Source organism: Leptodactylus fuscus, chromosome 3 (assembly GCF_031893055.1).
Source record: "Leptodactylus fuscus isolate aLepFus1 chromosome 3, aLepFus1.hap2, whole genome shotgun sequence".
NCBI lineage: Eukaryota > Metazoa > Chordata > Amphibia > Anura > Leptodactylidae > Leptodactylus > Leptodactylus fuscus.
The window spans coordinates 196,587,611-196,602,314 of NC_134267.1; the positions used below are offsets into that span (position 1 = coordinate 196,587,611).

A 14,704-nucleotide genomic window follows, 5' to 3' on the forward strand; every position below is an offset into this window, starting at 1 on the left:
TGTACTTTACTACCTGAGTAACACGTAGAGAAAACTGCATCAGACATCACTGCTTCCCGTCCTGGTGGATGATGATGGAACGTGCTGCACTATTGTTTATTTTCTGGAATCTGTGACCGGGACTCTTAAAGGTGAACGTTTCAGCAAGTGATGGTTGCAATTTTTTTATTTTTTTATTTATTTTTTTTTTATCAGCGGTCTCGTCCATTTGCAATGACTTACAAAAAATAAAATCTCTCCTGTTGGAAAATCTTGGCCTACTGTTTGCCATTTTCCACGGATGTATAACGTGCATGTGTGTGGTTTTTCTTACTTGCTTTACTAAACTGACCCCTTATTGAGCTGTATAGTTGGGTATGTTGATGTGGGATCATTTTGTATGACTGATCCCTCTATTGATCGATCAGCCGCGCCATGGGTGACTTGTAACTCCTATGTATGGGACACTTTACTCGTCAATCTGTCTATACACATAAAATAAAAGTGGGATTGGACCAGATTGGGATTGGACTAGCCTTTACATCACGCCTGCATCAGTGACGCTTTAACAGCCGGAACCACCTTACCAGTTGATCACTTGGCACAATGTCTGCGTCACTCAGTTCTTGAAGCATGACAAAGCAAGCGCCTAACATATCGCACCCCTGGAAAGCTGCCATTGATGATCACTTCATCTGGTTGTAATGTTATGGCTGGTCAGTATATGTATGAGGCTATCTTCATATGATGTCCTCTTTCTGAAGCATTTTGGGTGCATGTACATGGTGCAGATAAAACTGCATAAAAACCTACAACAGAAATAAACTGTGCAATCCTGATGTGGTTTGTGGTGCAGATTCTTAATTCTACAGGGACATACGTGAGATAAAGGACACGTTAAATAAACCTATAAAATATAAAGGGATTGTCTATGACCCTTGGATAAAGGATGGTTTCAGATTGGTAGGGCTCAGATATCCTGGACCCTGAACAGATCAGCAGATTCAGCTCTGCTCCTACTGAAGTGAATGGGTACAGAGCATGCACCTAGAAGGGTGTATAGTGCTGTATACTGCAGTTGTGGTGCTGGGGATAGCTATATTTTTGTGAATAAGAGCAGAGCAACTTTATGGCAACTTGCTTTTTTATGGCTTCTGGCAGCCACATCAGCTGATCAGTGCAGGCTCCTACGTTGAATCCCCACAGATCTGCAACTATTGACCTAGCTAGTGGATAGGTTATCTGTATCCATTACCCATAGGCCTCGGACATCCCCCTTTAAGAAACTGCTCCATAAACCACATTGAGTCTTCAGGCAGTTTTTGTTGCAAATTCCCCCCGCTGCGTTATGTGCATGTATTCTCCTAAGTAGCACATGTCTACTATGCCAGTACATCGGGGCCTTCAGCCTATGGATGAAATGCATAGTAACATTATGGGCATTATTGAAACTTAAAACTGTGTAGTTACGGTAGTTCTTCAGTAAAATAGAATAAGCGCTGTGTAAACGCGGCCTAAGAACGTGTGCAGCCGGCCTCCTGCTTCTCATTGTGGTGAGTCTCTGGGCTCGAGGTGTTGTGAAATGAACTGCTTGTCATTGCAGGATTTCCTCCGCACACATCTGACCCTGGAGCTGCTCTGGTGAAGCAGTTTGTGGGCAGCGCTGGTTTTCCACGTGTTCTTTCTTGCTATGCAGATGTGACCCGTTTCCCAGCATGGATTAGTTAGGAAGGATGTGAATATTTTCTTCCAGTGTTTGGAAGAGAGCGTCCATTCATAATCTACGAAATGGCTCAAGAAACTGCGACCACGACTAAATGGTATCACTAACAAGGCACTATTGCATCATAAATCTTGCACAACATTGTGATTACACTGTCAGATATTTTGGAGTTTTTTTTAATGCCTTTTTTTTTTTTTGTCATAAATGCGTTATGAAACGGTACTACGGCCACATTTTCCCCCAATATAAAGCAATGTGACAAGCCTCGTGTAAAAGCCTTCAAAATGGGCACAAAGGAATGATAAATTTTGTGTGCACATATCATGAACTGGAAAATATAAGGGGCAGAATTAGAAGAAAATGGACACTAGAGGCTTGAAAAAATGTCCCCTCATAGCTTCCATTACACTTGATAGGAGCATGCAGCGCTATATTCCTCAGCAAAGTGAGGAGCCCTAGTGGACGCTATTGTAAGTCAGTGAGGTGTCTGCTTCTGGCGGTCACAATCCGGCATGTCATGGCTTCCGTTTATACAGTATATTCCCATGGCGTTCATCTACTATAGTAGGTAAAGCGATATCTGTGGCATGTTCCTTGACAATACACTGTGTTAGCGTATAGCATATAGTATAGCAGCCTGACCTCGATGGCCTATATTACTGTAAGATATGGCAGAGTACTGGGTCACTGCTATCTAGTCATGTCAGGTTATCCCGCTAAGCCAGCGTAAAGGCAATCTAAGCTTTCTGCATACAACCTGAGCTTTATGTTGGCCTTGTATACCACATTATACAGCTGCTGCTATTGTACCCAGCCACTGGCGTATTATTGGAGCTTGGTGGGCCCTTTTTCATTTGTCACCAGGAACCAGCATAACAACCCAGCCCCGCAGAGAGTCGGCTGATCCTAACCTATCTAGTTGCATTGTTCTCTTTTGTGAGCCTCTATTGCGAAGATATGGCTGTTTTAGTCAGTACACAATGTCAGTATCACCTCATTGCTCCAAAGAACTCATTGTCCCTGGGAGCAGCAAGTCACTAAGGGGGAAGACCGTTTCATTGAAGTGACCTTAAGGTAACGATCTGCAGGGATGGATCTTTACCTTTTTTGTATGCGATATATAACAGTACACAATGAAGCGGAGTCTGTAGAGTTCTTGCCTCGGCCCTTGCTCTTTATACCCAGCATGAGGCCTTTCCATAGGGGACGTCTAATGCAGCATGCTGGAGGACTCGCATACACGTTTCCTTGTCTTTCCTATTAGCAGGATCCTAGCTGCCATTATTGCTGGTGCCTGCTGTAGAAACAATAAGCTCCACCGCTGAACAATGGCTGAAGGAATTGGCAACAACATAATAGTAAAATTTTCCATAGTCAATGAGCGTTATTTTTCTTGTAAGTTTTTTTTTTAGCCTGGGTGTGTATTATTTGCTTTCATTAGATTTAGCCTGAAAGGGAATGAAAAATGTTTCATTAGAAAATGACCTGCTGATGGTGAAGGGATATCCGTACCAGCACCGATACATCTAGCACCTAGCGTGTGCCATCAAAGCTGACGGTGTGCTGAATACAATGAATTGTTAGGTTTCTAGGGGTATATAATGCCACCGCTGCCAGAGGATGTAGAAGGTCCTTTTTGAACTTTTTTCTTACATTTTTGATGTACTGTCTAATCTGAAAATAATCTTGAAACCACATTGCTGTGCGAATAAGGCCACATTCCCAACTGCACTGAAGTCATTGCGGGAATCTCCATTGTAGTGTCCGGCGGATAAATCGGCAGTGCAAAAAATCCTTTCACAAAAGTCCATCTTAAAGTCAGATTTCTGTTTTAAGCCCATGGTCTCCATTATAGTCACCGTGGTGCATTGGACTCCATTGTGTGTTACTGCTATTATAGCAGTCTGCCGCTCCGTTGTTCTGATCCCCTGAAAACTAGCATTAACCTAACATAAGGCTTCACAGTGTACTGTTCAGTCCAAAAACACCTGATGGACCTGTTCCATGTCGATCCTATTGACTTTGGTGTTACGATAGACAAAAACACTATATAAGGGGAGTATTTAGGGTTAGAAAATAGGGGTGTGGTTTTTGGGGTTTTTTTTTTTTTAAGGAATATGTGACGTGTGAATAGGGCTTATCTTCTTCCAGAGGATGTTTAGTGCCTTGTCATCAGTCGTCACCCCCTTCTCTTATGTAACTGCTCCCGTCCTGATTCACTTGGCTCACATTCGTTTCCTCATGGCCGGGGATCAGGGTGTTGGAAGAGAGGAGGAATGTACAGGTGTGTAAGTGCGACAAGTACGGGACTTGCACCTCTGAATCACAGCTCCTTACTAATCCACTCATTATGCAGGAAATAGACAGTAACTCTGTGCGGCTTCTCATCCAGGAGCCATGCTTCATTCACTGCTATGGAGCTACTGGGACCATGCCAGGGAACGTTCAGTCCCCCCGATCTTCTGATCACTGGGTGACCCAGCAGTCAATGTGACACGTGTACCCTGTCCTGGGGATAGGGTATAAATGTGTGTAATAAATGCCCCCTTTTGCAATAGGTTTTAATGTGACCCCTTCCTCTTGGTTTTGTTTCTGCAGCCTTGTTGCCCTCCTGTGCATCTCCATAGTAACAGACAACCCTGTATAGTGCCATCCTGTAGTCATACTTCCATCTGCTCCTGTGTTTTATGACTGCATACTTTTTGGAGGGTTAAGTAGAGGGCAGATGGAAGAGCCTATGGCCGCAGGTTCACACTACACAGGAATTGTATTTGTAGTCTTTCACCATGGAGATGCATAGGGCTACATAGGTGCTGTAGATACCAAAATAGCCTACCGCACACTTTCTCCATGTTTCATTCTATAGGAATTGGGATTAAAAAGTGACATGGCCTTTAAATCTACACATTGCCATGCTGGGCACTCCTGCTCCTAGTCCTGGCGGCTCTTCCCTATGATATAGTAATACTCGTGTACTTCCTCAGCAGACATGACGCATCACAACATGCTCCGCAAATTAACCTTTGGCATTTCCAGTAACTTCTTACCTGAGGTGTTTTCCCTGCATGTGTAAAGTACAATGTGCACCTATAATATAACATCAGGGAGGGCCCCCTGCTATATATCACACAACCTGCTTTCCAGGACTGCCCTGAAGCAATGATGGCACAGATCGGGCTCCTTTCACACTTGGCCAGTTCAAGAACTAAATTTGCTAGTTGACACCTCAGGCCGTATTTATGTCCACCTTGCCCTAATGGGATGTGTGTGACCACTACAATGATTTGTCAATACACTGCCGCAGGATTATAGACAAGTGCAGGATTGTTTGCTGAACCTTTTACTTGAATAGTAGAAAATGTGATTTATGTATTTTTTTTTTTTTTTCCGATGTTCTTGTGCCGTTTTAAAATCCATAACATGCAGGACAATAACGATATTAAGACAACCCAATACCATTCCGAAAACTTCTCACAACCCAAGATAGTAGGGTCTCACTAAAATTTCTGCCAACGTTACTCATGCATATATGGAAACCTTAAATGAAGACGAAGCTCAGCAATAAACTAGCATCATGTAAACAGGTCTTGGTGACTGTTCATGAATCAGCCAATATACACACATATCGCATATAGTAGATTCTATTTGCTGTGGACTTCACTTTACACTCTTCCTCTTGTATCCACGTTTATTTTGTGCAGTGCAGGAAGCCTATTCAGTATCAGGATCAATATTTCATCAGGATTTTAGTGCTAATTTTGACACTGATTCTGACTCTTATAAAAGTGGGGGTGGGGGGGAGCATCCTGTTTGAGAACTTGTAGCATATGACGCTCAGCTGATCAGCCCCATAGTCCTGGTGGAAAGCTGAAGACCTGAAAAATAAAGGGGAATTTGAGGTGGAAATCTACCCTCATCCCCCTAGTCATTTATGGTGCAGGTGTCTGAGGGGAAAAAAATGACCAAGAATTCTTCTATTTTACATGAATCTGCTTTCACTGTGTGTCCGTAGCGGCAAAACTCTTATTAGTGTATCGTTCGCTCAAAGAGCATCTCTCCTGACATGCCAATGGTGGCAAAATATATATAAATGGATTGTGAGACATTGGGGGAGGGAATTATAGTATGCTGGATGGATTAATTTACTGAACCATCTGATAAGTGTACATGCACCTAGTGACTGGGAATGGTGAACCAGATCAAATGAATAGATTCTTAATATTCTTTAAAGGGGTTGTCCAGGATTAGAAGAACATGACTGATTTCTTCCAGAAATGGCAGCACACCTGTCCATGGGTTGTGTCTAGTATATAGATTCTTAGCTGCACTGAAATGAATGGGGATGAGCTGCAATGCTGCACTGAACCTGTGAATGGTTGTGGCACTTTTTTTGTTGGGAGAAAGCATTTTCTAAACCTGCACATCCGCTTTAGGTTGCGGCGTCTGATAAACTAGTTTATAATATACATGTATCTTCTCCTCTAGGTCTCACTTGGCTGCAGCAACCATGTCTGATAATGGAGAACTTGAAGATAAACCTCCAGCCCCCCCAGTGCGGATGAGCAGCGCCGTCTTCAGCTCTGGGACAAAAGACCCACTGTCCAGCAACCACAGCCTGAAGCCTCTCCCATTGATCCCCGAGGAGAGGAAATCTTCAAGAAACAAAATCATATCCATCTTCTCTTACAATGAAAAAGGTGAGCAGGAATGTAGACTTGTATGGCAGAACATTGCAGGCACGTAACACACAGCATCAGAAATTTCCCCCTTACTCAATTTTTTTTTTTTTTTTTGGGGGGGTGGGGGAGGGGTAACCATGATCAACCACCAGTCTCCTCTCTGGATATGGACTGGCCAGTCCAGGTTACTGACTCAGTTCAACCACTACACAGAGAGTTGTCTGCTTCCGGTGCTATTCTCTGTGTATCCGCTGCTGAGTACAGGATGGAGCATTGGTTCCCTAACAATCTGATATTGATGAGTTCTACTTAGGATAAATGGTCACTATTTTGAGACTGGCAAACAACTGAGTATTAAAGGAATTGTCTCCACTGTCATAATAGGACATGAACATAGACACAGGGAATACGTATTTATGGCATAATTGTGAAAGAGAGCGATCAGGGGAATGAGCTTGTACAAGGTGACAACAATTTAATGTGTTAGCGTGAGCCCACAATACGTGGAAAGGGTTTGGCCGTTTCCCAGAGAAACGTTACAAATACTGTACACTAAGTTGTAGTCCACATCAGAGCTTGCATCACTGTGAAGCCCCCATCTGCCTTCATCCCAGTTCCTTTTGAGTACTGTAAACAGTTACTTCCTTTGGGGGTCCCAAGATGGCTGCAGCTGTCGTCTTTGGTGTATTAAGAAGCAACCTTGTCGTCTTGGTAGCCCATGTATGTCCTTCTGCTACCTTAGAATCACATGGATCTGGCTTTGTTCAAACGAACACCAAGGGGTATGTTCACAGTGGGGGTTAAAGTAAGGCCTGGAGTGGATTACAGAGTATTGTACCATTACCAGGCAACTTAGTTTTTCTTACAGATCTATATGTAGATCATACAAGTTATTGATTGTAGCCTTCACCATATTCACTTTTTCTGCATGATTTCTTGTGAAGTTTGCAGTAATCCCCCCCCCCCCCCATGATTAACCTGGTCTGTGTATTGCTCACACTGAACAGACATTGTTTGAATCCAGTTTCAACATATATAATATGTATTTGTCTATATAATATGTTTAGTATAAAATTTTAACATGGTGCCCAGTCTTTGCTAGTTACGCCCCTTTAGATAGCTAGAGGTATAGGAGGAGATATATGCAGGCGATAGATCATAATACTGTATATCCAGCATATACCTTTATTTTTTTTCTCCTGGTAGTATGGGATGAGGTTAGCGACTATTACATGTATGATCGCAATTACTTATATGGATGGATATTTTTATTCGTTTGGAATGATTTTATTATAACTTTCATCTTATGACAGTGGGTAAGAAGAAGGAACGTCCTGAGATCTCTCCACCTTCCGACTTTGAACATACTATACATGTGGGCTTTGATGCGGTGACAGGAGAGTTTACTGTAAGTCCTGCACAAAACAACCAAGTAGAAGCAGATACAGAATAATCCTGGAGATAGGATTTCATACTTGCCATAAGCACGTTATTTGGCCACGTTTGGGCTGGTTATCACACTGAATTTTGCAGTGTCTGTTGGAATTATAGCTCAAGATGGGTCAATTTTGGTGCACTCTCTTGATGGCAAGAATGAAATCTGGATCTCCGTTAAAGGGGTGTTCCAGGAGTTACGCCTGTAGGATGCATCACCAGTATATGATGACTGTCTGAAACCTAGGAACCCCACGGATCGGCTGTTTGAGGGGACTCTGATGCTGACTAGCACTGTGGCTTCTTCTCTTTGCCAGTGAAGTCACAAATTACTGTGGCATCTCATTCCTCACTAACTGAATCATGGTAAGCTGTAATACGCAGCACAACCACTATGGTATATGGTAATATATGGTATTGTGCTTGGTTACAGTGCTTACCTGAATGCTGTAACCTCTTCAAGCCAGCTAATCTGTGGGGTCCTGGATGTGTAACTTGAACTGATTACTTATTGGAGACCTAAGTTCCAAAAAAAAAAAAAAAAAAGCCTTTAGGCCGGGGCCACGGGAGAAATTCTGGTGTTTTACAGTACTTGCAAAGTGGATGGGATTCATGCCCACTTTGTGGAAAAAATTGCAGCAGATCAATTATATCTACGGAAACACCGGTGGCTTTCCTATAAATATAATTGTGACTGGGTCTGTAAAGTAAAACTCCATGAACTTTCTGTTCAAAGTGCTGCGGAAAGAGCTGCAATGCGTTCACGGCTGTGGGGCCTTGGCCTTAAAACCAAGGCCCCAATATGTTGTGTAAATCTAGCACGGGCACAGAGGGGGTGGATTATGGCGCGGAATCCACGTCATAATCCGCCCCCTCACAATGGTGGTCTATTGTTCTTTTTTCCGAAGCGAGCTGCCCTTTCTTTAGGCGGACTTTGAGCCTACTCCGGAGGGAGAAGCCGCGACAGTCTTGGCTGGCGGATTTTGGCCCGAGAGTGACACGGCTCCCCGTGTCACTGTCGGCGCCAAAATCCGCCCTTTAGCGCCCCCCCCCCCCCCCCCCCCCAAATCCGTCCATGAGGTCAGACCCTGAGTAATGTATTTTAGATTACATTATATATTTTTGCAGGGTATGCCAGAGCAATGGGCACGGTTGCTGCAGACCTCAAACATTACAAAGCTCGAACAGAAAAAGAATCCCCAGGCTGTGCTGGACGTGCTGAAATTCTATGACTCCAAGGACACAGCTAAACAGAAATACCTTAGCTTTTCAGCACCAGGTATGTGATCTGTGCAACATTTATTAAATGTTAACTTCTTTTCCCTACGCAGCTTAATAAGTAGCTTCCAATATTAAACCTCATAGCATTTATTACATAACAGCCTTTTCTTTTCTTTAATTCAGATAAAGATGGCCTCCCTTCTGGCGTGTCTCCTGCTGTAAGTATCCCTATAGTATCATCGTTATGCTTGCCTAATTTAGCCAGTAGAGCCTATAGAGCTAAGGACACCTTTGTATTTTTATGAGAATAAAAAGAAACCAAAACCAGCAACTTTCCTCTGTATTAGAGAGAGTGCAGCAGAATTGAGGATGAAGTTGTACATGGTAGATCAGAATGTAGAGGTCTACAGGCTGTACAGTATCAAACTGTAGGGAGGGAAGGAGGCAAACTCTGAGCAGTCTGCAGGGTATAAAGGAGGGGGGAAAGCAGACATACTGTGTACTTGTGTACAGAGAGAGGAACAAACTTAGCGGAGGAAGTATCACATGCTCCTAAATATTAGTGTTAGGACTTATGGGCTGTAGAAAAAGAAATCCATATAAGAATGAAGCTGCACTTGTCACTGGTACAGTTACTGGTTGAAGGCTGGTGCACTGGAGGCGGAGCACTGCTCTTACTGATGTAATAGCAGGGGTGGGTTCAGGCAGGTAATGGTAGAGATTGCAGTGGCCAGAGCAGTGCTCCAGGAAACTGAAGGCCTGCCCCAGTACACAGCGTGCCCCATTTACCAGTTACATAATTCTTCCAAATAGTTTCTCTAAATCTACAAAAGTGACAACGCAATGCACAACAAAGGCGGGTTATTTATCACTGTAATGTGCTCTATAACACGATGGTTGCGGTTCAATAAGCTTGGGGTGATCAGGCTGTAAATTAAACATATGGGGAATGAAGATTGCAGTAACCTTTTTTTTTTTTTTTTTTTTTTTTTTTTTTTTTTTCTTCTCATTTTAGCCAAACGCTAAAGGGTCTGAACCAACGAGAGCAGCAACAGATGATGATGACGATGAAGATCCTACGCCTCCAGTTATTGCTCCACGACCCGAACATACAAAATCGGTATGTACTCTAAAGGCCAAGTCTAATTTGGTCATCTTTGTGCATCCAGCAATTTCTTTCAAAAATAAACCTTATTGATGTAAGTCTTGCTTATCCCCTTTTCTTCCCTACTGAATATGACCTTTGTAGTTAGTGAGAATCCCATGTTCAGCTGCTCTGGGAGGCAGCTCTGCACCAAGCCATTGTACATATTAGGGCAAGTTGACATGGGGTTTTTTGGAAGCCGCCTCAGGTTCCGAACTAATATATGCGTAGCTCCGACTGGATGACAGTGCAGTGCATCAGCATCCAATCGCGCACTCCACTCCGGATTAGGCCCAAATGAATGGCCCTAGTCGGGAGAGAGTGTCTTCAGGCCGATGTCGCGAGGCAAATCGGCCTTAAGAATGAGCATGTCGCTTTTTTTTTTTTTTTTTTTCCCGGGAGCTGACTGGCTCCCCTTGATTTCAATGGGAGCCATGTTTTTGGTCAGGATTTTGAGGCAGATACAGCCTCAAAATCCCGACCAAAATACCCCGTGTGAACTTGCCTTTAAGGGAATTTACTAAAGAAAACTGGCGTGGATGAGTGCAAATATGGAGCATGTTTGGTTCACAGCCCTTTTACAAATGCCTCACCGTGATCCTTCTCTACTCACCTGGGACATTGGCCTGAGGCCCGGGGCCCCATGTGGTGTAAATGCTGCTATTTGCTCACAGTGGGAACGCTGTTGAAAAAATTGCAGCGTTTTACAGTCAGAGCAAGCCCATGGCCACTTTGCGGTAAAAACCGCACTGCGGCCACGCCATGATTCCAAAACAGCTGTGATATTGAAAATTACAGCATGTCAGTTATACCTGCAGAAACGCTGGTGGTTTCCCCGTAGGTGTAATTGAAACAAAGTCCACAAAGGAAACCACTGCAAACTTTGTCTAAAGTGCTGCGGGAAGAACCACAATGCGTTGCAACCCCAGTTTTTCCCGCAGTGCCTTTTTACTACAGGACACCTCGTGGGGCCTTAGCCTAAAACGGACTTACAGAATGCCAGTGTATTCTCACACGGCTGAATTTGAGGCATTTTCTGCTTCAAAATCAGCTACAAATTCCACTTGAAGTATGTTTCCTATTAACTTCATTGGGAGGTAGATGCTGAATAAAAGGGATGAAAGAGCAGTGTTATTCTGTACTTAAGGACTTAAGATAATGTCTAATGAACTAATAACAATGCAACAATGAATTATTTCCTCCCAGATGTACACCCGCTCTGTAATTGACCCAATACCTCCCCCTGCTGGTGATGCTGACAGTGCAGCAAGAAATGCAGACAAACAGAAAAAGAAGACAAAGATGAGCGATGATGAGATCATGGAGAAGCTTCGTAAGTGACATTACTCTTGTCAAGTGATGGATGCCATACATCCATTTGTATAGTATATGTATGTTTGGCAGAGGGGGTGGTTTGGTTTTTTCTTTGTTTTTTCAATTTCTCGTGGTCTCTGAAAACATTACAAATCCTAATTCTGTGTTTAGCCAATTCCTTCCAAAAACGTCTCCTAAATTTAACATTTGGATTTTTCTCATTTTATTTATAAAGTATACAAGAAAATGAAGAGGAATCTGAGGCAATGTCCGCCTCAAAATCCTCTTCATTTTCAGCTGTATGAAGGTACTTTTAGTTGGGAGCTAGTGCTCTTGGGTTACCGCTCATATTGTTGTTTTACCTGTACTAGCTTATAAATTTCTAATAAATAACATCAACTTGTGCTGTATATTATATTTTTCAGCATGCATTGTTGCTTTTCAAAGTCTTGTGCATTTTTTTTTTTTAATCTTTTTGTCCTTGTGGGCCATTGAAACAGATGCTGTGAAACTTCTTCTATTTTTGCATTTAGTGATTTACACTGAATGGCCAAAAGTCATGGGAAGGTACCGAATGCGCCGTTAATAGCAGGTCGCCCCTCCACGAGCCCTGATAACTGCAACAAGACGATGAGGCATGGACTCCACAAGGTGTTAGAAGAGTTCTGGAGGGATATTGATCCTTCAGTCTGCACTGCAGCCCACAATTGGTCCTGTGTAGTTGGCACTGAGTCCATGGAGCAGACACTGATATCCACAGCATCCCATAAATGCTCTATGGGGTTGAGGTCGGGCGAGCGGGCAGGGCAATCGAAGGTCGTGTGGTCACTGGTGTGTTCATTAAGCCAGTCCCGTGCCACCAACGAGCGATGATATGTGGCATTGTCCTGTTGGTACACCGCATCCCCATCAGAGAACTCCAACACCAGAAAGGGGTGCAGATGGTCTGCCATAAGTTGCATGTATCGAGCACCGGTCATTGATCCCTGCACCCGGACAGAAGGACCCAATTGCGACCATGTGCACACAGCCCAGACCATGACAGAGCCACCTCCCGCCTGGACACGTCCCTGTTGGCATGCAAGATCCATGGCTTCATGGGGCATACGCCACACTCTCACACGCCCATCGGCTCTGTACAACTGGAACTGTGATTCATCGGACCATGCCACATGCCACTACTGTGCCATGGTCCAATGATGATGGTCGTGAGCCCATGCCAGTCTTCAAGCTCTGTGTTGCGGCGTCAGCAAAGGGACACGGGTCGATTGTTGAAGCCTATGCGGTGCAGTTCTCGGCATACAGTCCTGGTGGAAATGGGGTCCTGGCGCCCCGCATTCAAATCGGCGGCGATTTGACCCACATTAGACTGTTGAGAGTCCCGTACGACTCTGCGGAGCTGACGTCTGTTGATCGAACACTCATGGTCGACTGGTGCACCGGTTTACGCGGCTACCAACGTTGTCTCTACGATATTGCAGGTCCACTCGAGACACTGTTGACCTCAGAAACCCAAATTCCTGAGTAATCTCCAGAATGCTATGCCCCGTGCGTCTTGCAGTGATTATCATCCAACATTCAAAGTCACTTTACTTGCGACGTGCTGCCATGTTCACGAGACACCTGTCTGCATTAGACTGCTCAGATCTGCTGGCGACACTAGCGCCATAGGCTGCATCACGTCACACTGTTTGAGCGTCATATCCGACACAACCAGCACTGGGAGACGTCTTCCTGTGACTTTTGGCCACTGAGTGGATGATGGTGTCATGCACAACTCGTATATTCTTGCTAATAATGTAAAGTTAAGCTTCCAAGTGTTTTTCCCTGGGAGAACCAGATTTTAGATCTCACACGTTTCTCATCACCCTTCCTTATTGTTTTTACAGGAACTATAGTCAGCATAGGTGACCCTAAGAAGAAATACACCAGATATGAAAAGATAGGTCAGGGGTAAGTCTCCTTACTTTCATTGAAGTTGTTTCCATGTACATGCACAGGAGGGGATAAAATGTCTAATTGGTAGGGTTCACACCTCATGAATCTCTGTGGTCCAGCTTCAGAGATGTCTACCCATCTGGAGAACCAGAGAATGAAGCAGGCAGCTCTGTTTAGTGTAGTGGTCAGACCAAGTATTGCAGATCAGCTCCATTCACTTGAATATGACGTAAGCTGCAATTCAGCCACTACTCAAAGAATGGAGCCGTCTGCTTCCTTCTCCATTCTCTGAGAATAGCATATATCAGTGGGGCTCATGGTTATCTGTCTCTCCCACAGATCTGATATGTAACCTATCTTTAGGGTGGGTTATCAACATTTTTAGCCTGGAAAAACCCTTTTGGGCCTGGGGTTCCACATGGCAGCCTGTCAATTATACCAATGGAAACAGGGGCGGCTTCCCAATAGATATAATGGAAGCAGAAAGGAAATCTCTGAGGACTTTCTGTGGAACGTGCTGCAGGTTAAAACTGTGATGCATTGCTGCCATAATTTTCCCCACGGTGGCTCAGTGGTTAGCACTGCAGCCTTGCAGCGCTGGAGTCCCGGGTTCAAATCCCGCCAGGAACAACTTCTGCAAGTAGTTTGTATGTTCTCCCTGTCTTTGTGTGGATTTCCTCCCATTCTACAAAGACATACTGATGGGGGTGGGGGGGGAGTACATTATGATCTCCATATGGGTCTCACAATCTACATTTAACCACTTCAGTACCGGGCCGATTTGTGGTCCAGGACCAGACACATTTTAGGTTTATTATGTATGTGCGGTTTTGAGGTCTGTAACATTTTTCTCGTATGTCTCAGTCAACTAATTTTTGTGTCTTTTTTCGGGGACACATAGGGCTTTATTTTTATGTTATCTTTATTTTCGAATGTGTGAATTTTTTTTATATCCAGGAAAATATAAACATAATAGGAGGGAAATTGTCTGGTTTTCACTTTATTTTTTTAAATTTAATAACACAAAGTGTCACTGAAAAACTTTATAATATAGTTTTTCTTCTCCGTTACAGTAATTTTTATTTTGTATGGTGTCGTCGGGGGTGGGGCTATAACCTTTAATAACGGCATTTTATTAGAGTATTATTTATTTATTTTTATTTACATTTTTTTAAAAACTTTTTTTTATTATTTTTTTTCCAGATTGTGTCCCCATAAGGTGATAAGAGACCTTTGGGGACATCTGATCACTTATTTTTTTTTTTTTTTTTT

General features: G+C 43.5%; 1 protein-coding gene across 1 annotated transcript in view; it reads left to right on the forward strand.

The window, feature by feature from the left end:
- The window catches only part of PAK2 (p21 (RAC1) activated kinase 2), a 42,962-nt gene that overhangs the window by 15,452 nt on the left and 12,806 nt on the right, over window positions 1-14,704 (forward strand). The window contains exons 2-8 of the mRNA XM_075269004.1: window positions 6,188-6,399; window positions 7,695-7,789; window positions 8,944-9,094; window positions 9,220-9,254; window positions 10,052-10,156; window positions 11,387-11,513; window positions 13,384-13,447. Coding sequence (XP_075125105.1) covers window positions 6,210-6,399; window positions 7,695-7,789; window positions 8,944-9,094; window positions 9,220-9,254; window positions 10,052-10,156; window positions 11,387-11,513; window positions 13,384-13,447 — 767 coding nt within the window. The 5' untranslated portion in view covers window positions 6,188-6,209. The remainder of the gene's footprint in view (window positions 1-6,187; window positions 6,400-7,694; window positions 7,790-8,943; window positions 9,095-9,219; window positions 9,255-10,051; window positions 10,157-11,386; window positions 11,514-13,383; window positions 13,448-14,704) is intronic.